We start from the raw sequence: 24815 nt of genomic DNA on the forward strand, positions 1-24815 counted from the left end.
AGATTTTCCCTGAACTGTTTCTTTTGTCTATTTAGTCTTTGATGGAAGTGGGGCTTTAAGTACAGAGAATGTCTTTCTATCCTCTCAACTAGTCATTGTCTGACTATCAACAGACACAGGCAATGCTCTGGAGAACGTGGTGAGCTGGAGGATACTAAGATTAGAGATGGGGCACGCTGAGAGATGGCCAAGAACATGAGTAGGTATGTATCTTAAAGGCAGCTCCTTGTAGCTCTTCACCATTCACTGTATGCTCCATGTCATGCAATGGGGAAGCAGCTCTGCATCAACTCAGTTCTATGTGGGAACAGAGACAAGCTGCTGAGGAGCTTTAGGAAGCGGAACAAACAGTTAGGGGAGATCAGTGAATGTCCAGATCCCAAAACTGCAAGCTGGTGTTGCCATCCTCTAGCTGGGTTTAACTCTTCTGGCTTAACAACAAATGAAACTGCAGCTTGCTTGTTGAGACAAACTATTTATTTAGCAGGAGAACCATGAACCCTGCTCATCCAAAATCCATCATCCAAAATACTAACCTTCTCAATTGACTGTCATAGAATCATGGAATTATAGAATAGTTTGTGTTGAAACAGACCTTTAAAGGTTACACAGTCCATCCCCTCTGTAATGAGTAGGGACATCTTCAACTAGATGAGGTTGTTCAGAGCCCCATCCAATCTGACCTTGACTATTGCCTCCGCTAGATGGTTGATCTGACCTTGGATGATTTGGAATAATATATTTCCACGTGATGAGGGTTTCCTTCTTGAAGCAATCCAAGCGGATTCAAGTCTGCTAAGAGTTTTGGCCACATTTTTTTAAATAACCCCACCCTGCTTGGTGAGGCTTGTCAGTTAATAAGCCAGTATTCCCTTTTGATTTCTTTCCTGTTATTTTCTGTATCTAACCTGAATAGTAAGTATTGTTATGGCTAGAAATGCCTAAAATATGGCTAGCAATCTACAGCAATCGAACTGTAGAGCAGAAGGAAAACATTAGTTTCTTCTTTTATGTATGACTATACATGCTACCTACACTACATCTCCAAATTACACATAGATTTTTTTGCAAGTCTTCAAGTGTGAGTCCAATGGCTAAAAAGCATACAGCATAGAAAGCATTACAGGTTTTACAGGAAAAAGAAAAATCTAAAAGAAGATGGAGTTTCTTAGAGACTGTGTTTTTTTTTTTTGTTTAGTTTTGAAAAGCAAAGGAAAGTTCATAAAACTATGCTTAAAGAGTATTAAACTTACAAAGGTGAGCTCTTAAAATGAGGGAGACACTGCAATGAAGATTGCTTTTAATAACGATCTTGTACAAAGAAAATCAGGGTTTTACAAATGATAAAAGAGCAACACAATTTACTGTTGATAAAAAAAAATGATCATGGCAAGACTGATTGGCAGACTGCGTAATGAAAAAAGATGTTGTGACCATAAAGAAGAATTAAGAACTAACTTGGAAGAAAAATTCTGCCCTGTTAGCACTGTTGAAAAGAAGTTACCCAACTTTCTGTTAAAAACAGTCTTGGGAATTCTGCTGCAAGATCAGGAAGGATACTTATTAAACGCTGTTGTGGTCACACAGATCAACACCCTTCATGGTGAGATACCCGTGATCACCCCCAACACAGTCACTACTTTCTGGGATGGCATTTTATCAGGCTTGGAAGATAGTTTTATTGGGAATGTCTTACAGTTAGTGTAAACAGCCCCAGCTCATGCATGTGAAGGATTTGCATAGCTATGCAAGTCATCTAAGAACAGGACTCAGATCTTATCCAAATGGATCTGGGTAAGTAAGTCCTGCTCCTTACACAGAACTTCGGTGCAGTGCATCATAAACCTAAATATTGTTGGAATTTTTTGGTGGCAGAGCATCCATCACTGGACCCTGTAGTGCAAGGATGAAGGTGGCACTGAGCCTATTCTCAGTAAATTTAGTGTCTCTATACTATAGATGTAATACCTTGACAAAAATGTTTAATCCATTCCTCTGGCACACTTTCATCTGTGCAGCGCACTGCTGGTGTACTGATTTGCAATGCAAAGGGGAGAAGCGCTGAGGAACATCTCAACTCCAAGAAGCCCAGTGGATGCTGAATGTGTACATCCACATTCCCAATTCCTCCATCAGTGGGCTTTCCAAAGGCATCTGTTCATGGCAGTGTTGGACAGGTGAGTGGATGTTTTGGAGAGGGGAAGGAAGTATAGTTAGGGCTGGCTTGGGTCCTTCTGATGTTACTGCCACAGCCTAATATAGGCTGCAAGATATGGTTGCTTAAATCCAGCACATGACTACACCACAGAACAAAAAAGAGGGGTAAAGATAAAAGATAAAACCTTATCTGCCAGAAATCAAATATTATTAATTCATTTCATATACACCACCAGACATCCATTAACCAAAATGTTTTTTGGTTAAAAGGATGGGCTGTGTTTAAATCCACAACAGATAGATGAAAAGCTGCACAGTCTTTTCATGTTTTAGTGTTGGTTTTGCATATTTCTTCCCAACATTACAGTATTAAGGAGATAAAATGATACATCCCAGACTCAAAAAAAGAGATAAAATGATCAGCTTATGTCTTTTATTTCTCCTGAGTTTGCAGAAACTTGTAAGAGGCAGATTACCTCTAATGAACAGTTTCAGAGATGATACTTTTTATTCACCTACCTATAGTTGCTGTACAGAATTATCTAGGATAATCTGAAAAAGAGCGACTAAGACAGTAAAACTTAAATAAACCATTTCATGAAATGCCTTTTGCTTTCACGGTTAGTAGGTCTCTTTCAGTTCCACTTACAAGATCTATCCAAAAAGCAAGACTGCCAACCTTGGGAGTCCTGGCCTTCTGAAAGCTGGCAGGATTTCCTGTAAGTGTTGCTTTTATAAAGGCTATTTCCTCTCATGTTTTTATGTTGCTTTTTCTGTTTGCATTTCTTCTCTTTGTTCTTACTCTCTCCACACTTGTCTGCATTCATTTAATTTGACCTGAGCACTTCAAAAAAGAATTGGAGTAATAACGTGCTGATTTCTACAGTTAGGTATTTAAGTTCTTCCCTGACCATGTCTTTATTAAAGCAAATTTTCTTGAGACTTAGTATCAGTTTGGGGCAGTAAGTGCTTGAAGACTTGCACCTGTTCTTGAAGCAGCATCCATGTCTTCATTGTTGCTTCATTATTCCTGCGCTAAGCCCAACACAGTCACAAACCTTATCCACAAATATTATTATTTTACAGATGGTTAACTAAAAGTTTTGTTGTTGTGCCCACCTATCTATCAGACAATCTTTCCTATCTTTCAAGTCACTCCTGCTGCGCAGATGACTCAGTCCACTTCCTGGGAGTTTACAGTCATAAGAACTTATTGACCAAGGTATTTTTACTGTTATTCACCCATGTGAGCATTGCAAAGTTAGAGAATTTATTTGGGTTCTCTGCTTTTAAGACAATGTTATTTTACCTGAGGATGCTTTTTTACTGTGTTGGAAAGGAAAGGGGTTTGTGGGGAATATAGTGCAGTGCTTTGATAAACTATTTCAGCAGGTAAGACATTAAAAGGAAAGCATAAGCCATGTATTTATAGCGATATGAGATTTAATTCTGTTTTTAGTTAGATAAGTATAGGTTTACTGAATTAAATGTAACGGCATCACTCAATCTGAGCATGTATGCATGTCGAAAATGAAACCATAGTTAAGAGTATAAAGTGGATTTTGACAGCAAATATCAAATAGCAGATATCTCTGTATCAGGATTTCTTTGTTAGACTCAGTAATCTGAAAATGACAGGGAGGACTTCACATAAATGGTTGAGGATGGTCATACATCTATACTTTGAAATACTGGAAAATGATTAGTTAAAAAAAATCACACAAATTATTGTTTTTAAGTACTGAGTATCTCTAAACCCAAGAATTTTGCATTAAGCTGAATATTTTTTCATTATCCATGGGAACATCCCACACATGGAGAGACAATCCCTTCGCTCCACTGAGTGGGATTTATGGCAATGCCCTCTGACCCTGTTCAGAGTCCCTGCCTGCTTCTCACCTGTGTCCTAATCCTTCGCCCCCTCACATAGATCTGCTCCATGTGGCTTCCTGCTCTCTTGTTCTTATTGCCTGCTCTGCCATGTCTATTCTCAACTGCAGGCATCAGCCAGGCTGTTACTGAGTCAGGGAAGCTCCATCAGCAAGCTGTTTCCAGAGCTCCTGCCTTGATGGCATCAGCTCCACGTTGCTTTTGCAGCAGCTGGCTTGCATTCAGAAACTGAGGAAAAGGGGGAAGCAGTGGAAATCAAACTTTCCACTGAAGATGTGTAATTCCAGCCTGAACAATAGCGATGCACTGATGGCTCTGTAATGCATCCACACCCCTTCTGCTGGTGCTGGGAGTGTCCAGGGGACTCTTGGTACACAAGCTATCTCATCATGGCCATGTTAATACTCTCTTGGGGGGGCAAAAAGATAAATCACTGCACAAACGTGCAGCACCAAATCTACCAGCAGCATGATAATTTTCAGGCTTGCTTACGAGAGGATGTGCTGTGCAGACCTTGTGAACAGTCTGACACGGCTCTTAATGCCAGAAGGTAAGGGTCAGCTTCTATAGGATATGTGTGTTTACTTTGAAACAAGAAAGTGCATATTTTTCCCAGGGCAGAATGCATTTTTTTCTGTTCTTTCGGCCACAGGCTGCATTCAGACTTTCTCATAAACACAACCAACACGGAGCTCACAAAGCCTTTCCTTGACTCTCCTATCAACTTCTATCTCGACGAGTAATTTCCTGTTTCCTGAGCAGGCTTCTGGAGGCACTTTCTCCTGTAAAAGCAGTTCTGGCTTTACAGGGTTCCTGGATTTTACACAATCTTTACACGGTTCCTCACACTGAAAAGACACAGGCTGATAGCTAAAAATCATAACCCAGCCTTTGGCCACGTCCGGCATAGCTGATGCCTCTAAGCAGCAGAGAGATCTGGATTTATATATGAAAATAACAGTAAGTTCACTGAAGAAGCTTAGGTGGCCACATGCGTCCCCTCACACCCGCTTTTAGGCCTGCGCCTCTGGACAGCACAAAACCAGCCGCGTTCAGAACCGTCCGGCTGGCAGAACAGAATCAATTTTACCACATTTCTTGAGAAACCTGTTTTTTTTTTCCCCCTCTATGAAAAGTCTTTAAAAGAGACAAACGGGCAGCCCCGCCGGGTTCTCACAGGGCAGACGCGGTGACCGTGCCCGCCGCCGCTTGAAGGGGTGGGGGGACATTCCCGCCTACGACACGCAACGCCAGCGGTGCAGCGAGCGAGATGCCCCCGCTTTCCGCCGGACAGCCCTTTCACCGGGCGTCGCCGCTCCCGCAGGAACACCGGCAGAACGCAGACAGGCGTAGAGCGGGAAACGGGCATTTCCCGTCACGGCGGCCCCACTGCAGGCATCGCCCCTTTAAGCGCACGCATTCCAGGAGGCGGGGGAGGCTGCCGCCCGCTCGGCCTGCGGGACTCCGCTCCCGGCCTGCCCCGCGCCGCAGGCCCGCCCCCGGCCGCGCGCACCGCCTCGCCTCGCCTCGCCTCGCCTGTGCCGGGCCCATCCCATCCCGCGGCCAGGCGCGCAGCGGCGGCAGCCAGCGAGCGAGCCTCTGCGCCGGCTCGCGCCGCTCCGCCAGCCCCTCCGCCGCCGGCCGAGCGCCATGGGGGGCGGCGGCGAGCGCCGGGCGCTGTGGCTGGCGGTGCTGTGGCTGTGGTTGCCCGGGCGGTGCGGCGGCGCCATGGACGAGTGCACGGAGGAGCGGACCGGCCGCCCGCAGCGCTGCATGCCCGAGTTCGTCAACGCTGCTTTCAACGCTACGGTGCTGGCCACGCACACGTGCGGGACGCCGGCCGAGGAGTACTGCGTGCAGACCGGCGTCACTGGCGTCACCCAGTCCTGCCACCTCTGCGACGCCGCCCAGCCCCACCTGCAGCACGGCGCCGCCTTCCTCACCGATTACAACAGCCCCGCCGATGCCACCTGGTGGCAGAGCCGCACCATGCTGGCCGGCGTGCAGCACCCCGCCGCCGTCAACCTCACCCTGCATCTGGGTAAGGGCCCCCGCACCGCCCTGCCCTGCCCTGCCCTGCCCTAAGGGGTACCGGCGCCAGCGGCAGCCCCGCGGGGCGGGGAGAGGAGGGTCGGGCCGAGGAACCGCCCTGCGCCGGGGTTCTTAGTACCGCCCTTGCTTCGGCTCGCATTAATTAAAGGTGGCTGTAACTGGGCCCCGGGTAGTAAGTGACCGAAGCGGGTTTTCGGCGGGTAAGCCCTGCCGCGATGGTCCTGGCTGGGGTGGCTTTGTCTCAAGTAAGGGTTTGCTGTGAGGTCCCGGGTGTGATTGGGACCTGGTCTTGCAGGACAGGACATGGGATCTTTGGCTCTGGCCTACTGGCATTTTCTTTTAAGGATAATGGTAGCTGCAACATATTACTTTACAAACTTGAATTTCATCCTTCTCCACAGAGGCAAAGCGACAGTTAACATTGCAAGGGGATGCTTTGTTGAAATCCGCGTTGATTGTAGTGTTGATGTGTGAGACAATTGGCCCATGCTGTGAGTGGCAGCATTGGCAGTCATGTGGGGCATGGCGAGTGTGTCGTGTCCCGCGCCCTGGGAAGCTCAGATCTTGGAGTCTTCCAGACAACAGGCTTGGGATTCAGTTGGGAGAGGCTGGTTCGAAAAGTGGCAAGCACTGCAGCAAAACGGGTGTGTGCAAGGGAACATCTGCTCTGTATCCTCTTATCCTGGGGCAGCATTGTCTTTTAATAGTTGGTGGGTTAGATTTGTCAGAGAGCAGTTGTCATTACTGCAGAACCCGTAACATCAAGTCAATAAAAGGAGGTGAATTTCCTGATGAATTGGCATTCCCAACGGATCCTTTGGAATGAAGTATTTTAGGCCTTGCTTTGGTTTGTGGACAAGCTTTTCTTTTCGTCATTCAGTTATTTAAGCTGTTGTGACATGGAAGAGGGGTGTTTAGAACTGGAAGAGAAGCCAGCCAACAGAAAGTTAAAACCACATGTCATTAAATAAAGTAAGAATTTTAAGAAGCCCCACTGTAACCATTCACAATTGCCAATCAAGAGCAGCTGTAGAACCTGAAGTTTAGCATCGGATATGTGTTTCAGTGTAATTCAGAGGTAAAAAAACTCTGTTAGGGGTCAGGGAGCTTGATCTGGGGCTCCGCACCCCACGGACAGGTTGTGTGAAAGCTCCCAACTGTGTTTGCAAGACGGAGATGATGGTGCCGAGTCCTATACCAGGCGTTATCTTCTCTGTGTTAGGAGCTTCAAAATAAATACACAATGTAAGCGTATGCAATCATTTGGATAAAGGGAGGTAGGCTTTTTTTTTTTTTTTAAATTTGGATTTTTATTCAGGACACTTGGAAAAACAGTAAACTAAGATTTGATCTCAACATCTTTTCTAATAGAAATCGTAATTTTTCATTATCAAGGTAAAAGTTTATAGGCATGTTTGTATTACTGCTGTCCTTGAGTCTGTGCGCCTGTATGTATATGTGTGTTCTTTGAAAAAAAATGTTTTTCCAGTGTACTGGATCACACTGGAGTGTGCTGTGTCCTGGAAATGTGGATGTTTCTTTGATGGAAACAACTGCTTCTCTAAAATACTGTAGCATTGTAACATGATTGTTGTCAATTGCTTGGCTTTCAGGTTTGTTTGCAGGCCCTTGTAGCTTTGTGAGTTTACTCTGGTGTATTTTCAGACTAGAGTATAACTTTTAAGCAAGAAGCTGCCTGGCTGACTTCGGATATTTGGGGGTTTCTCTTCTTCCCTCTTCTACTCCTTCACCTTTGCTCCCTCACCCCCCTTTTTTTTTCCCTTTAAATTAGGTTTTTGAGTGGGTAAAAGTATGTATAAACCCTTTTAAGACATGGAAGCTTGTTGTGGGGGTGGTGGCAGGAGTTAGTTCTAAGATAACTGATAGCAAAGCATTAAGCTGCCTGTGCACGTGCTGTGCAAGCAGTAAATATTCCTGTGCAACTCTGTATGCATCATGGAGTTCACTGAAGGGTGGAGATGTGTTGAGTACTGCAAAGTGCCATTTTAGTCTCACATGCCCCAGACTCCTCTGTAACATTGTTCTGATGTACTTTTGTGAAGTCTTCAAATAATCTTCGTGTGAGACATAGGGTGCTGTGGTTATGTGTGCCTGTGGGCTGTTCCCTATGGCACACCATGGTCTGTGGGACACGTAATTATTGCCATCAGTAAGAGAAGAGGCAAAGAGCTTGACAAGTATTTGCGTACTCAGTAGGACATAAATGCATTTTGGAACACAAAGCCCTTTTATGCAGTTAGTTCTGCATGATCTTTGAAGATTAGGCTGGGTGCTCAAACCCGTATCCTTGTTTGACGTAGCAGTTGCCTGTATTTCTAAAAGCACTGGTATCCTTGAATGGTTAGCACTGCTTTGCACCCATTCAGCATTGGCTCCAGGCTTTCAGCATGCAAATGCCACCCTGCGCTGAGTTTTTGGCAGTTTGAGATGTCTTGATTAACATCTAGTGATATTTAATCTGTGGAGATCAGTGTAATGTTTTGGGGGAGCCTGCAAGAGGTCAGCAAGAACTGCGGGTCTGTTGCCAATGTGTGAATGTGGGTTTCTTTGGATCTTCTTACAATTTGCAGTTCCGAACATGTGTAAAAACCTTTAGCTTTAGGACTAGATGGTACCAAAGAGCCTGATATAGAAAAACACAGTGCAGATCATTACTGCTGAGTTAAAGGCTCAGGTCCTGGGAGTGTTTGAAAAGGAGATTTGTGCCCAGAAGTTATGGTGCTCCCTGGGGAGAGGGGAGTTGGGGTAATTACCCGTCCTTGTGCAAGGAACATCTGGAGTTATAAAAGCTGTTTCTTTTTGTATGAGAGGGTATTAAGACCCCTGAAGTAAGAGTACTCCCCCAAGAAGCTTTGAGATGTGAGGTTGCAGCTGTAAATCAGGAGAAGGGGGAGCTGAACTTGTTGGCAGGGTGGTGTCTGGGTAATTAGGTTAGTGGTCGAGAAAAGGGGGAGCACTGTTGTATCCTTTCTTCCACTTTTCTTAAAGGTACCCATTTGCTTGCCCCATTTTCCAGTTCCTCAGGTTGAATTGTTTCAAATTTAGACTAGACCCAACCAGCCTTTTTTCCCCCCGCCACTGCCTTACCCCCTGGGATGAATTATTCTGGGAATATATATATTTCTATATATTCCAGGAATAAGAGACTTTGGGGCAGCAGTGCCAGCTTTTAGATAGAAGATGGAAGCTGAGGCATTACAGTATGTAGTTAGTTGTCTGCTTTTTTGAAGCTGGAGTGTCACGTTATTTTTACAGTCTGTGCTGTTTGCTTCTGCTGGGAGCATTGGGATAGTTCTGGCACCTCCCCAGCACTTTGTGTGCATATATTTTAGCACAGCTTTGCTATTTAGACCCCTGATGGTGTATCTTTTTTAGAACAGATTCTTACTTCTTTCTCTGCAGCTCTAATTTTTGTGTGCTTTCTGTTGTTTCTACGTCTTTTTTTTTATTCGCTTTTACATGTGCCTCCCTGTTCCTTTACTACCAGCTGGCCCTGCTAGAGCCACCTCTCTTTTTTTCCCCTGAATACTTTTACTTTCTGCCCATATCTGCTCAATTTCAGCTATCATGATCCCAGTGTTTTGTTTCTCAGACAAAGAGGCAGCATTCTCAGCACTGATGGTGGATGTTTCGTGGCAGTGGTGTGTCTCTGCCTCTGCTGAGAGCAGGCCCGCTTTTATCAACAGCCTAGAAGCTAGGAGCAGTCCGGTTTGCCTTTTCCAGTGTGAGTGACTACCTGCTGCATCTTAGCAGGGACAGTGCCCAGGAGATGTGATTGGCTGATGATGCTGGTGGTCTAAGCTGTGAATCTGGGGCTATCTGGTAGGCAGGAAAGACCAATTCCTACCTCATCTCTCATTCCCTGGGAAGAGGAGCTGGCATTCAGTGCTGGAAGGTAGCTCTCTGCTAGCCTGCCTTTCAAGAAGAAAAATGAATTGCTGCTTGCTTTTGTTAAAAATGCATTAGCTGTGTTTGCAGGCATGGGCTGGGTTAGACCTCAGTGTTCCTGCTCTTAAATTCTTCTGAAACCCCTACTGTAGACCAGCCTAGAAACCCGTCACCAGGCTGAATGGTATCTTATATGTTTAAATGAAAAACTTATAAAAGCTGTTGGTTGTTAAGAGAAATGGACTGCCTGTCTCCTTCACCTCCCCCTTTTCTAACTGCTCAGTCCTTTATTTGGCTTTGAGGAGAGTGATGATGCTTGGTTATATATACTTTGTCTGCAAAGCGTAGTTTGGGGTATGACTGCCATTTGAAGGCATTTACAAGGAAGCCTTGGCAAGATGCCAGTTCTTATGCTCAGCCTCAGCTTGATTTGCCAGTTCTTTGTAGCAGACGAGATTCTTTTTTTTTTTTTTTTTTAGTACAGAAAGCAGTTTGTTTTTTGTTTTTTTTAAGGGCAGGCTATGAAATATGCCTTAAATTGTCTAGTTTATGCGACTTGGATGCAATCAGTTGCTTTGTTTCATTTAGCGCAGCAGAGCGATGCCCTTCGCTTGTTGGTTATCCCATTAAAAATTTACGAGGCTGCGGTTCGTTGCCTTCCCAAGGGAACCACGGTGAAACCAAGCGCGAGCAGTCAGGGCGTGTGCACGTGGAACTTCGCACAGCATGGCTGCAATTTAAACTCTCTGAGAAACAGTAGTGAATACATTGAGTGTTTCCGGCACTTCGGGTGGTGGTGTGTGTGCCGGGAAGCCCTAGCAGATGTCTTGAGCCCAGGCTGGGAAGGGCCGGCCCTGCGCCACAGTGGCTTCACCGTGGTATTTGCAGAGCCCTGAGGGGACTCTATTTTAGTTGGTCTTGCAAAGGCTGGATTTACATTTTGCAGGTTTGAACATGAGTAGTTAGGAGATCAGGGCTTTTAATGGCCAGCAGTTGTTCAGTGCAGTTACAGAAAGTTGGTTTAAAGTTTTTTATCACTTCCCACATACCCTTTAAATTCCCGGGTTTTCTGTAACTCCTCTCTCCTGTGTCTTTCTTGGGATGCTGATGCCACTGCATGATGCCTTTGGAAATATTATACATGGCAGAACACTTATTTTGGGGGATGGATCATGTGGTATTTTGCTGCAAAAACAGCTGCTGTTTGTGGTGCTTGCCGTGAGTTGCTAGAAGTTTTAATAGCTGGTTTTGACACAGTCAGATAGTTGCTTTTGTAGGTTTAAACCTTGGAAGCTGTCATTTGCTGCTCAGAATTATTAGCTTACTGAAAAATTTCTGGCTTATTCAGTAGTATTAAGTAGCATTTCTCTTACAGCCTGAGGCTTCAGGAGGCTCTCCTGGCCTCTTTTGAGTCTGCAAGTGAAAACCCTAGGCTGCCACTTCCCATGGAAATGTAGACTAGGATTGCTCTGCAAACGTGTAGAGAAAATAATTTCCAGTGCAGATGGATGGGAAACTCTGATCTCTAGTTCACCATAATTCTTAAAAAAAAAAGAACTGCGAGCGTTGTCCTTAATCATACAACTGTTGTAGACTGAGACCTCCTCGTTGTGTCCTCAGGGCCCTAATTCATCATTTACTGCCACTGGTGACACTGCTGAGTGATTTCCTGCAGGCTCACTGTCTGGCTCCATTTCCTACCTATGGGTTAGCTGGGATAGGAGGTTGGGTGTGTTAAACTGAACTAGTTGCTTCAAACATCTGCCTCTGGTTCATAATAACCTTCAGAAGCTCAGCCTTGGGCTGCAGCCCCTCCTGCTCAAGAAGAACCATTTCAACCTGCTTTTACACATTTCTTAACCATGAAATCTTGCTTACTGGTGGCTACCATGGAGTGTTTTAAAATAAAGTTGGTATCATAGTATCCCAATAAACTGTAAAACTCTTGCTGGCTCTGTTGTCCTGGCACATACACAGGAGTATATTTTTTTTCTACCCCAGGTATACAGTAGCCTTGTGTGTCTCAAATCAAGTTTTACAGGCTTTAAGTGAGGAATAAATGTGAATGCTTGTGTTGAATCTATGGCATCACTAGCTGTGTTAAAAATTCTTTGTAATATTAGGAGAGCCACTTAACACTAAGCCATCTGCAAAGGATGGGCTTGTGATTACTCTCGTGGTCTGTAGCATCACTTCAGTAATGCTGGGGTTTTAACAGCGCGCTGGTGTGATGGTGGTGTTGGCCATCATGTCAGCATCGATGAGAGGTTCAGGACAGTTACTACCAAAGCAACTGTGAGATGAATTGCTGCTGCGAGTAAACATGTACAGTTGTCAAACAGGACTGGGAATATTGAGAGGCTGCCTTTTGTAGCCTGCCAGACTGCAGGTGCAAGGTGGTGTTAGCCTTTGTGGGACCCTACCTTTGTTAGGTACTTTTAGGGTAGAATATAATGATTTCTCTGAATTTTTATGATGTAGAAGCTTGGAAAATGCTGAAAACTCATCAGCTGTAAAAAGGATCTGAAATGTCAAGGTAACTTTTTTGAAATAAAAATAGATGGCTTTAATATTTTTTCTACTTAATCTACCAGTCCAGCCCTATATGAGAGATCTACAAATACCTTGGTGCCCTCCCATCCCCCTCCCCCCAACCGCTTTATTATTCAGTGATCTTCAGCATTTTGTTTTGAAACTGGGTGGCAAAGCACTTCTTGTTTCCATGCTTCTACTTGTTTTAGATATTCCAGTGCGATAGTCATCAAAGAGCTGCTTCCAGTGGTAATCATGCCTGCAGTTCTGACACAACACAGCTGTGCTCAGTAATGGGGAATTTTAAAATTTCCTCTTTTAGAAATAGTATACAAAAACTATTATTGGCTTTTTTTTCCCTAAGCTAGTGCCATCTTGTACATGGAAGGTAGGCTTCCAATTAGCTTGAGGGCTTATTTGTACTGTTGGTTTGGGGGGTTGTTGGTTTTGTGGGGGAGATTTTGAAGGTGTTTGTAGAGATTACATATTTGTGCAAAGACTCAGGTTTGTGGGCTCTTGGTTCAGCTTTCTATAACATTCTTGTCTCTGTTGCAGACTTCAGTGTGCTTAGAAAATGTTTATGTGATTTGGCTTTGTGGTAGGTTTTGTTTTTCACAGGAGGACAAGGTAATTCCTAAATTCATCTTCAGGGGCTTGAGAAGCTTTTATGCGAAGATCAGGGCTTCAGTTGTTAAATGGTGTCAGGAGTGGCAGCTGGCCCCTACTGATGGCCTGAAATGTAAAGGAGGAAGACTTGGCCCTTGCATTGCTCTTAACCCTGTGTAATGGGAAGATCAGCTATATCTGAGGGATAGAAACCAAAACAAAACCCCCAAAATCCACAAACAGCCCCTCCAAACTAACCCCCAAATCCTTAAAACCTACCCAATCCAATCAAAAACTGCTTGATAATGGGGGTTGTTCTTCCCCAGCAAGTGTGTGTGCAAGTGGGCAGTGGCTGACTTCATGTGGTAGCCTTTGGCTTTCCAGTGGGTTGTCCTAAATGCTTATTCCCTTGGTTGCTTCAGGACCAAGGGAGTACTGTGGTGTTTGACATTGTCATCAGTCGAGTTCTAAGCATGCTGCTTTCATCTTGTTAGTTACTTTTCAGGGTCTGCTTTACAACTCGACCTACTCAGCATCAGAAAAGGCTTGTTCCCACCTTAGTGAGCTGCTGCTTGTGCTATGTGTTGCACTTGGGCTGGTTAGGGTTTGGTTTTTGTGTGTGTAGTCATTTAGCCTCTTCAAAAGGGATAAATGTGTTGGGGTTTTTTGTACTTTCTTACGCTGTACTTACAAGGTTGTGGAGTAAAAGCAATGTGCTTTGGAAAGTGGAGTTTGTGTTGGGAGTATCTCTTACTGAGATTAGTGAAATGAAAAATCAGTCCCTTCTAGAAAAAATACCATCAGATGCTTCTTGGTATCACAGGGTTAAGTGGGACGGCTTGACCGAGTGAAGAGAAAATGTTCTTGTCTTAGGACTGCTTATCGTTATGATGATAATTTACAGCCCTTTCATCTGCAGTCCTTTACATGCTCCCATCCTGTGGGATTTTGCAGTGGGATTTTCTTCCTGGCAGCTTGCAGAGCTGGTCCCTGGGAAGTTACTGTGGACAGGCTGCCCTTGCCTCCCAACTTCTGAACAAACATGATTTACTTGTGAGGATCAGTATATCTCATTCTGCCCTGCTGTGGCTGCGGTAGTCGGCCTGCAGAGGTTGGCCCAGCAATCTACTTTTATTTTGTTAGAGTAGCTGATGCTTTCCTTCCAGCCGCTGCTTTCTCCACTTTTGCTGGCTGCCTTCACGCATCTTATGGGTCCTGCTGCCCTGGCTGCAGTAACATAAGACAAGCAGTTTCTCAACACTGAATTAACCACTTGATGAACTAGTTAAGAAGCTGGTGCTTCTGCTGGTTGGAGACCTTCTGTTTGCTTTACTTGTGTTTTCTGGCTCCTCTCCCTTTCTTCTCCTTTCTGAAGCTCCTTGCAGCTTGCTTGGGCTTAACCTCCCTCCTGCTCCTGTTTCCCTGGTATTGGGATTTTCCTGGGCTGTGCAGTTTGGGAAGGTTCCCCCCGCCCTGTGATGGGGTTGTTCTCTCTGCACGTCTGGTCCCAGCAGCGGCTTCTCAACCTGCGTGGGCAGCGTTGCTGCTGCTGCCCTCCTATGCTGGCTGCTTTATACATGTCTTCAGACAAGAGGCTGGTGTTTTTTGTTCTGGTCAGACTCCAGTGAAGCTCAGATGAGAAGTACAATGCAAGTTCAAAATGAAACGCTAGATGATGTTCAGTACTTTCTTCTCTTGCACACGTTAGGGTTTGGTGGGGTAGGGGAGGCAGCCCATCAGAGAACAGCTACAAGTTTTCCTGAGTTGAAGCCACTTTTTTCATCATCAAAACTAATGTTTTTTACTGCTGATTCCCATCACGGTTATGAAGAAGATATAAAAAGCTTGGAGTAAAGAGATTTAGGGCTGCAGGGATGGGGCAGCTGCTGCAGGGGCTAGTGCTGTTGCCAGAGTGAAACATGAACTCTCAATACTGCCATCATCATGTGTGGAGCCTGTTTAATGAAATCTAGTTTTCTCCCTACTTTGCCTTCCAGCTTGTTCCATCCCCTGGCACCTTTCTGCTGGGATTGCCGGTGCAGCTGGGAGGGGTGCTCAGGGCTGGGATGGCCCTTCCATCCTCTCCATCTGTGCTCTGCAGGCATGAGTTAACTGATTAAATTACTGGCATTACACGAGTCAGTGCTCTTCTGCTTTCTAAGCAGAGTCACTCTGCATACACCCATACATATGTGCTGCCCCTTTCTCACACCCTGCCTCCCACTGCCAGTTCCTAGTGGAAAAGAAGGGAGCACGGCCATTCCTGGTGCCTCCACTGTTGAGATTAGCTAAACCAAAGATCCTGATGGAACAAAGTACAGCTTATTTTGCAAGTAACAATACAGCTTCTCCACAAGCTTCATAGTACTTGTAGGAAATTAGGGCCTTTTTACTGTGATCCTAACTATTATGACAGTGTATTTAGTGTTGTCTGTTTCTTCTGGGCAATTTGTGTGAAAACATTGCAAGTAGGTTGTTGCAGTGCCAGAGTACCTGACTTTTGGCTAGGAAGTGAAGCTTGTGGGTTTTGTGAAGGATTGATATTTACAATCATGGTAAATGCCTCTACATTTTAAAAGTATTACAATTATTTTACAGTTATTATTGGAAGATGCTGGAAAGGCTGTAAATCCTGAACATGGGCTGTGCCTTGCACCTCAGGCTGGTTTTCTGTGTTCCCTGGCATACTACCGCTAGTCTTTGAGCATTGAGTGCACAATTCCATGAAAAATTATCCAAGAGGTACTCTTGAAAGACCTTGAATTTGGTATTCACTGATATATTTAGAAATCTCTAGGAAAATTCATTGGTCTGTGGCTCTGAAAGCACATGTGTAGCATTAGAGAATATCAGAAGATTCCTAAAATTGGGTTTGTTACCCTTACATACTTTGATTCCCTGCAAGTTATTCCAATCAAAACCATGGCAGTAACAATCCTGGTTTGTTTGGGTGTTTTTTTGATGGTAAATCATGTTTTACTCCTAATTCATAGCTCCTACCTATGGTATCCCAAAATTGCTAGGAGCAGCTGTGATACAGCTGCAACACTGTTTGCTCGAGTACTGCAGTTGTCAGCAGAGCTTGAGAGCTTTGATTATTACAGCCCTTGTGAAGTTCTTACTGGTGTCAGGGAAGGAACTGCACTGGTTTTCTGATGCACTTGAAATAGTTGTCTCTGGTCTCTTTGTACTTTCTTATTTGCCAGATTAATGGTTGAATAACCAAGGGTTTGGATGTGCAGTTCCAACAGTGCTATCCTCTGCGCTGCTAACACTCATCTTTGGCTGGACAGTGACACACTGTTCCGTTACATGGAAGAGTCTACAAATGTTTATAGGAATCTCAGTTCTTCCTGTTGCAAAACCTTGTACTAAATGTCTCCTCATTAATTTGTCTGTGAATTAATCACCTTTTTCATGTCATCCTTTCATTCTGTTTCGCAACTCCAGGCCTGTGGCATGTTCCTTTGTGAACTGTATGGTAGAAAATTAACATGCTGCTGTGGCAGATGGGAGGGACTCTGTCTCCCAGCCTTTCTGTCCCCCAAATCCCGCTTTTTATTTTATTGCTTCCGCCCCTAAAAAGTTGACGTGAACTTGAATACAGTGGGAGGAAATGAAACGTGTTGTGAAAGGGTGATCCCATTGGTGGAAATGGCACTGAGTGCTTATACAGGGTATAGAGGGGTTGTGGGGAGGTGGTTCAGCAAAACAATTACAGTTTGGAATCGTTAGTTTGCATCATTAGCACTGTGTACCAGAAAGTTTAAACTGCCTGGCTAAATTGCATGAGCCTTTGAAATTCACAGCAGTGTGGGCAGTCCTGCTGGCTTTTGTCCTTCCTGCAATCACACAGCTGCTGGGTCTGGGCATCCCTGCTGCTTCCTCCAGTCCTGCCGCAGAAAGCTGCTCACGGCTTTGAGAAAACCACAAAAGACAGGCTGGAAGAAACCCCAAGAAAATGTGTTTGTGTTGCCATTGGTCCTGTGGAGGATGTGAATGTATGAAGTGTTCAGTTCACATCTCCATTCTGTGTATGTAATCAGTGTAACATGGGAAAACTTTCTTTATCACCCCCCTCTGAGGAATGATGCCTGTCTGGACTTGCTTAAGAAATTTGCTGGTAATAGTCGAAAATGCAAACGGAGCATGTGCTCTGTATGTGGTCTGTAGAAACACTTGCTTTATTCAGGTAGCTGTGCTGGCCCCTCAAGGGAAGCTTATCTTAAAACATACAGTTAAAATCTATCAGCTTTTGCTTTCCTCCTGGTGAGGTTTTAAAGTCAGCTTTCAGCAGGTAACTTGGTAGAAAAAGTAACGCATTGTCGAAGATTTTGGTCAGAAAGTAGGCATGGAGCCTGTGAAAGGTGTCTTATGTAGCGGCTAATCATCAAGTTGGATGATGCCTGGCTGCCTTTGAGAAAGAAATGACAGTTGCTTTTGGTGATACTATGAGGTGTTTTGCCGGGTCTAAAATAAGGACAGCCTCACTGTGCTTTAAAAAAAACCAAAACAAAAAATATATCTATAAATCCATGGTGGCTTTCTGACTCCTGCTTTTTAAGGTAGATGCTAAAATCACATCTTTATTCTTGCATCTGCCTGCTGAGATGAAAGACAAGAGCCTACAGGACAACTGAGGATGGTTTTGCATATTGTGGAATGGAACATCATACTCTTTCTGTCATTGAATTAATGATTTGTTAACTAGTAGCAGAGACTGGTCTACAGTGGCAGAGACTTTCTTTAAGGTGTGAACAAGTATTGGTAGTTAAAAGAGCCTTTCACTTCTATGTGTGTTGGTTTTTGGTTTTATTTCATCCCTGAGAAAGGCTTGTTTGAAGATTTTTGAGGGAAAGGATTCTTACCCTGTTGGAAAAGATTACTGTTAGTTCTGAATCAGCAATTAAAAATGGGCTAATAATAGGTAAGGTGTTCCTGGAGTGTCTTCCATCTGCTGTGCCTAAAAGACACATGCCACCTTCTTTCTTTGAAGAATGTTACCAAGGTAAAACAACCAAATCATCATTAAGTATCTTCCTTTCAACACTAAAAGGGGGCTCATAAGGAAGACGGGGACAGACCTTTTAGCAGGGCCTGTAGCAACAGAAAAAGGGCTGATGGTTTTAAACTAAAAGAGGGGAGATTTAGACTAGGTATAAGGAAGAAATTTTTTCCTACAGTGAGGGTGATGAGACACTGGAACAGGTTCCTTAGAGAAGTTGTGTCTACCCCCTCTCTGGAAGCACGCAAGGACAGGTTGGACTCTGAACGACCTGATATAGTTGAAGATGTCCCTGCTGTCGTGGGTGTGGGGGGGGCTGGACTGGGTGACCTTTAAAGGTCCTTTCTAACCGAAACTGTTTTGTGGTTCTCCAGAATGAACTATAAGCCATAAAGATGAGCTGTAGGAAGCTTGGGCTTCCTCTTCTGGGCTTGACTAATGGACAGTTGTCATGAGGTGCTCAAATACTTGCTGTGTATCTCCCTATCATTTTATCTTGTGCATCTGATGCTTCCCCTCTTTACTTTTCCACTAGCCCAAAGTTTTTCATGCTGACAGTCCGGTGTTTTGTGTTCAGTTGCTGTGACAACAGATTACAAGGCAGAAACATTCTGTATTTGTGAATCAGTGTCCTTGCAGAATAGCTGTCCTGCAGCTCAGTGGGGTGCTTACAGTCTGGGAGGCAAGGAATGAAGGTGTGGCTTGATGCTCTTTCAAGGTACACTGGCTTCTTTCAGCCCTGCCACTTGACTACAGCTGGGGGCAAGGAATCATGCAGCCATTGGATGGTTGTATCTGTTTGCCTGAATAAGTCCCAGCAGCTAATTTGATGGAAAGATAACCTTTTGGTGGCCTTGGTGATACTGGAGTGTGCCTGGGGCCACATAAGTGCAGGCGTTGGGGATACATACCCCAGGGATGGGGATGGATGCCAGTTGCAGCCTATTTTGAAACACCCTAAAAGATGAACTCAGAGTGAGGACTTTGGATTATAGAGAGCTACTCTGAGCTTTAAAAGCTCAGACTTTTCAAAAACAAGCTAAATGAGCAATCTAAAATTCCCGCTTTTGTGCCTTGCACATGGATGCAGCTCATTAGTTGAATTAAGAAACCTGAGAAAAAGATTGAGAGATTAGAGAGCATTTCTGGGAGAGGATCTTCACAGGGAAGACATACATATATATAAGTGAAAAAAATGAATTCTTGTGGAATTTTGCTGTATGCAAAACATCTTTATGAATCTTTATGATTCAGCTGTCCTAGCTCGTTTTAGCTGACTTTGAATAAGCAGTAATAAAGAGATTTTTTTTTTATTTAATAACCTGTTAAATAATTAGGCAAACTGATATTTATGCAACTGCTTGACTCTCTTGGAAGCAGATTCAGGGCAACAGACTGATCTATAGTGGAGAAATCACTTAATAAACTGTTCACTTGTCTTTTTTTAAAGCTTTTCATCACAAAGAATTATTAACCCCCTGTGAAACTAAATCTAATTTTCATAAATTACGTTTAAGATTGTGCATCCCAATGCAATTAGATTTATAGGATTACTCATTTTGGAATTAATAACATCACCATGATTTACTTTCCTCTTTACGTGCTTGGAGTTTCTGTAGAGACGGATAAGAGAGCCCTTGAGGGACTCTTGTGCTGCTGATGATTGTTTCGTATCTAAGAGTTAAACATATGGAAAAAAGGAGGCTGAAGGGTCGGTGCTGTGGGTTAATTACTAGAACAGCTCCTGCAGAACTAGCATCTGATGTTGTGTAAGCATTTCTTTTGTTAAAAAGGAATGAAAAGCTGGCATAGGCATCTCCTAGGAGGAGGATTTCCTGCAAGTCATCTGCCACCTGTATGGAGCTGTAGAGCTGCTTTGCCAGCAAACAGATTCAACTGATGAATGGTGATAAATCTCTATAGAATATAGATGTCAAAATGGTTATGCCTTCTGTTTCTGGGGACCAAAAAAGTGCTCTTTGTTCCTGCATTTGAACTGTATTCATTAGTCCTAAGGAGGGGGTGGTTTGGTGTGGTTTTTTGTTGGTTTTTTTTTTTTTTTTTGGCAACTTTCACCTACTTAATCAGTGGGTGCCTGGAGGAATGGAAAATGAGTTTAGCATACCCGAGGGCTTTTCTTACTGAGGTCTCCCTTTACCATGCGTCCTGCCCACACAGAGATAAAGATGAGCAGAAAAAAACCCTACAGTGATGCATTTTTGCATGGGTATGCAGCAGTTCCTGCCCAGGCACTTCTGCTAGAAGGATCCAGCCCATCTGCTGACCTGGAGCTGCTTCTGAAGCTCTGGGAAGAGGTATGGTAATCACTGGTGGAATGTTCAGGATGTGAGGGTACTTGGGCAGAACATGAAAGGGATATATAGGTAGTGATGCCTGAAAACAGAGCATGGGGACAGATACTCTTCCATCGGATACTTGAAAGCTACTTTGCAAGTGTGAGCAATAGTAGTTGTAGTGCAACTTCATCCTTTCCCCTCCCCTCTCATTTGGGGGAAAGGTGGTGAATAATCAACTCCCTCCTCCCCAGATACTGCTTGAAAGCTGTCCAAAATGGACTTGGTTTCAAAAGTAACGTGAAGTACATAAGTTGCAGAGTTCTGCTGGGGGTTTTGGAGTGCTCAGCCCTTCCTTCCTGCTGGGAGAGAAACTGAAAAACCTCTCTGTCGTTTTATTTTTGATGCTAAACGCATAGTTTCCTTCCAGCACAGCAAGTTTGTGACTGTTTTGGAGCAGGATGTCTTCACCCTGAGCACAAGCTGAATCCTGCCAGCAAGGCAAGCAAAGGCTTGTTGGCTAAAGATAGTGTGCACACGTGTACATAGTCCAGGGTTTTTTTAAGGCTCTCTGTGAGTGCTCAGATTTACAGTGCAATCCTAGGCATCCTAAAGAAAATTAAAGGGGTCATATATCTAATGAATAACAAGCTATTGAAGGTCAACTTTATCCTTTAGAGTGCCTGTTGGACTCCGTGGCAGCCATACCACATGACGTTCCATCACACGAGGGTATTGTGCATCAATGTTTGCATCAGATTCAATTTTGTCATGTGCTATCATGCTCCCAGGTGATTGGGCATTCATTTTTGGCATCACCCCTGTCTCTGAGGCTGATATACATTGGCAATTCAGTAATCCCTGCAATGTGTTTGGGACATCTAAGGTCATAGCATGTGCTTGTGTTAGTCAGGCTGGCCCTGAAAAAAGTTTTGTTCAGCCCTTTTTAGTTATGCTTTCTGTAGGTTTATTAAATAGTTGTCCTTTGCATGGATGGAAAATGTTAAAAATAGAAGTGCTCAGGGCAGGGCTATTGTGTTGGTGTTGACAGGTTCACAGAAGCATGCCTTGTATTTTAAGAAGCATCAGGTTTTGGAAGGGGTTGTTCTCTGATACCCTCTTGACCCTGCACTGAGCTGCTTTTCTAAGCTAAGAGGAGACAGTCTTTTGGATAAATGTTTCTTTTCAAGGTGCTGCTACTCACTAGGTAGTGCAATTATTGCAAATATTAGACTGAGCTTGGGATTTCTGAAGAACTCTTGCCTTTCGTAATTAAGAGGCACCAACTGCAAAGCTAGTTGGTGAAAGAACCTGAAATAGTATCTAATAGATCATTTGATTGTTGGGACAGCTCATTTCTACTAAAATAATTTTCTTCATTGTCACAATGTGACAGGCAAGCCCGTTTATAAGGGAATAAACACAAATGATGATACATAGGACACAATGACACTATATTGATCTCTACCATGCAGCAAATAAGTAAGTTTCTGCAATTTCCCTCTCTCCAGTAGTTGAAACCACTGTAAAAAACAAACTATTTTTTCCTCAGGATCCCTGACTTTGTTGAGCTTGCCTGAAATCAAAGGCAGGCTTTTCAGAAGAGAAGGCAAAGGCATACTGGACCTTTATTTGGTGGGATTCTTGAACTCTGGAGCTAGCTGTGTCTCCATATGAAGCCCCTCTGGCTGTCATGGTTGCAGAGACAAGTTTCCAAATGTAAATAACACATTAAATGATAGAGAGCAATTTCCTGAACCTCCTGTCTCAAGTTGGCTTCTTTATAGTAGCAGTCAGCGGTTGGGATCTGTGTTTTGTCATCAAGGAAATCTAATGGTGACCACACAGATTTTATTGTGCTGGTGCTGATTGTGTTAGCAGATGCACAGGCTCATCTCAAGCCTGCACAGTGCTTGCCAGGTATCATTCTGTATCCAATTGTATCTTGTGCAGCTCTGAAAGTCATCTGTAACTTGTATGGAAGGGCATTTCCATGGGAAAGCAGGACATAGGACAAACATAAGGAAAGGGTAAAAAGCTATAGGATAGATTTTTTTTTTTGGTGGGTTTTTTAATGTGTAATTTTTTTTTTCTTCCTTGTCCTAAAATGGTATGAATAAGGGAAGGTTTTGCTGAAGTTAGGGGTTTTGCAACATAGCTATTACTTCCTTCTTTCTTCCTTTGCAGTGCACAGATTCCGCCCCTCCTTCTCCCCCCTCTTCATGTGCTTAGGATTCCCCAGATTTGGTAGGATCATCTAATGTTCAAGACCCAACTCAGCAGGGGAATGTGTATTTTGCTAAGAGTGATTAATGGCGTTTCCTTACCCAGGCTCGGAACAAACCCAGAATCTGAACATACATCACTGGGAGGATGCTCCTTTCCATGCAGCTTTGCAACTTGTGCAACAGATGGTCAAAGTAATATAAAGAGACCCTAAAAAGTATATATGAAAACAACTCCATAAAAATAACTGGGTTACTTCTTGCCACTAGCTGGTTGTACCTTTATTCCAAACATGGTAAAACATACTGCTTTCTTGCATGTGGTAGGTACACAGCAGGGCTGGGCTGGAGCATGGTGGGGAGCACCCCTCCCTGACTTCACACAGTGCACAGATAAAATGTGTTCAGAGCAAGTGCATACATTTACTTTCCATCTTCAGAAATTAATTGTAAATGTTGGCAAATGTTCTCTAACATTTCTGGAAGATTTTAGTTGGAGAAGAACAGTAGTTTTCAGTTTCCTTTAAAAAAAAGTGATGCACTATAGGGGCTTTTTTTTTGGTGAGAAAAATGCTGAGGCCTTTTTGGAGTTCATGAGAGTAGCACACTTCTACTAAACTTTTTTTTTCTTTTTTCTTTTTTTTTTTAAGTTTCTATTTATCCTTGTGGTTGTAAGTTATAAAATATTCACTGTCATAGGTCACAATATTTCTGTGCTAAATTTGGGAATATAGCTGGCAGCTTGCTTTTTCCCTGGGAACTTTCTTGTCAGGTTGGTACAGAAAGCTTTAGCTACTTAGCTGTTGAGGGGGAAAGAGGTTCTTAGTTTGAGTCTTTTCATCTCTCTTCCCCTTCCCCCATTTTTTGCTTTCACTAATTTTGTTTTATTTACTATCTTTTTCACTATCACAGAAGAAATCAAGACTCGGAAGAAATCAAGTCTTGCAGTGGCTTAGCTGTTGCAGCTACTTGGTTTTTAGTATCACATTTGTCTTGCCTCTTGTATGTGAGGCTCCCTTTCCTCTTTGTGGTTTCTCATTGTTTTCTGACAAACCCCTGTATTTCAGAGCCACTTCCTGCTTGTGGCTTTGTACCTGCTTGGGAATCTCCACACAGTTGTTTTTCACTTTTGGTGTGTGATGGAGGCACAAATGCACAGTGCATGAAACTGTAGAAAGCGATGCAAATCCATGGAAGAGGTACAGGGCTTTTCTTTACAGGATTTTGCATAGAATTATATTTAAAAAATATCAAAAAATCCAAACCCCAACCCAGTCACACTTCCCCCCACCCCACTGGTGTTGTCGTCTGTTTTGTTTGTTTGTTTAAGAAAAAGGCAGACCCAGAGATTAGTGGTTTTCGCCTGGCTGCTGGCACCTGGACGTTAACAAGCATGCCAGAAGGTGTGGCTTCTATTACAAATGTGGTAGGAAAATCCAAGCTGCTGTTCATGCATTCCTCTTTTGTTTACTGATGGTTTTCCTGAAATCAAATGCTGCTAACTAGAGGGAATGCTCAGTGCAACGAAGTATGTGACCCACTGAATCTATAAATTTTCTGCCCTTGAGGCAGAAGCTGTGTAGCACACACAAAGGGTGGATTAGTTCTTCCAGCTGATGTGTCTCAGAGGCAGCATCTGGTCCAGACATGAGCAACCTGGGATGCTTGAGCATAAGATCTTTTTCAAGGGTACTTAAGTGAGTTTGTCACATATGTGCAAAGGGTGGAGATGGTACAGGACCAGCCTGAAACCTCAAGGCAGGTCCATGCTAAGAGTGGTTGGTGAGTGCAGTAGCATTCACTGTGTCTGGCTTGGTGCCCACGTTGCATGGTGTTTTAAGTTCAGGTGTGCTGCAAGAAGTTCCTTATATGCTTTGCCTGTTCTAGGCTTTCTCAAGGTGTCATCTTCTGGCTGCTACCAGCACTGTGATGCACACCCGAACAAAAAGCATCCAAACCCCCCAGACTAGGTTCACTTTATTCATAATGACATAAGTGCTGGCGCATGTTAGCTGCAGTACCCCTTCCCAAGTTCGTCTCTGGAATGACCCTGTTTGTCTTGCTGATGTCTTTTGCTCGTGGGTTACAGCACTTGGAGGGTATGTGCTCCAAGGGCCTGCTCTCCAGCCCAGCTGGTCTGTGATA

The 24815-nt window shown here is 43.9% G+C and overlaps 1 protein-coding gene across 1 annotated transcript in view; it reads left to right on the plus strand.

The window, feature by feature from the left end:
- The first annotated feature begins 5598 nt into the window (after nucleotides 1-5598).
- Nucleotides 5599-24815, plus strand: part of LAMC1 (laminin subunit gamma 1) — a 71034-nt gene continuing 51817 nt past the window's right edge. The window contains exon 1 of the mRNA XM_061452076.1: nucleotides 5599-6088. Coding sequence (XP_061308060.1) covers nucleotides 5698-6088 — 391 coding nt within the window. The 5' untranslated portion in view covers nucleotides 5599-5697. The remainder of the gene's footprint in view (nucleotides 6089-24815) is intronic.

Source organism: Pezoporus flaviventris, unplaced genomic scaffold (assembly GCF_033815535.1).
Source record: "Pezoporus flaviventris isolate CSIRO_AGI_PZ_B2104156 unplaced genomic scaffold, CSIRO_AGI_Pfla_v1 ptg000013l, whole genome shotgun sequence".
In the NCBI taxonomy this organism is placed as follows: domain Eukaryota; kingdom Metazoa; phylum Chordata; class Aves; order Psittaciformes; family Psittacidae; genus Pezoporus; species Pezoporus flaviventris.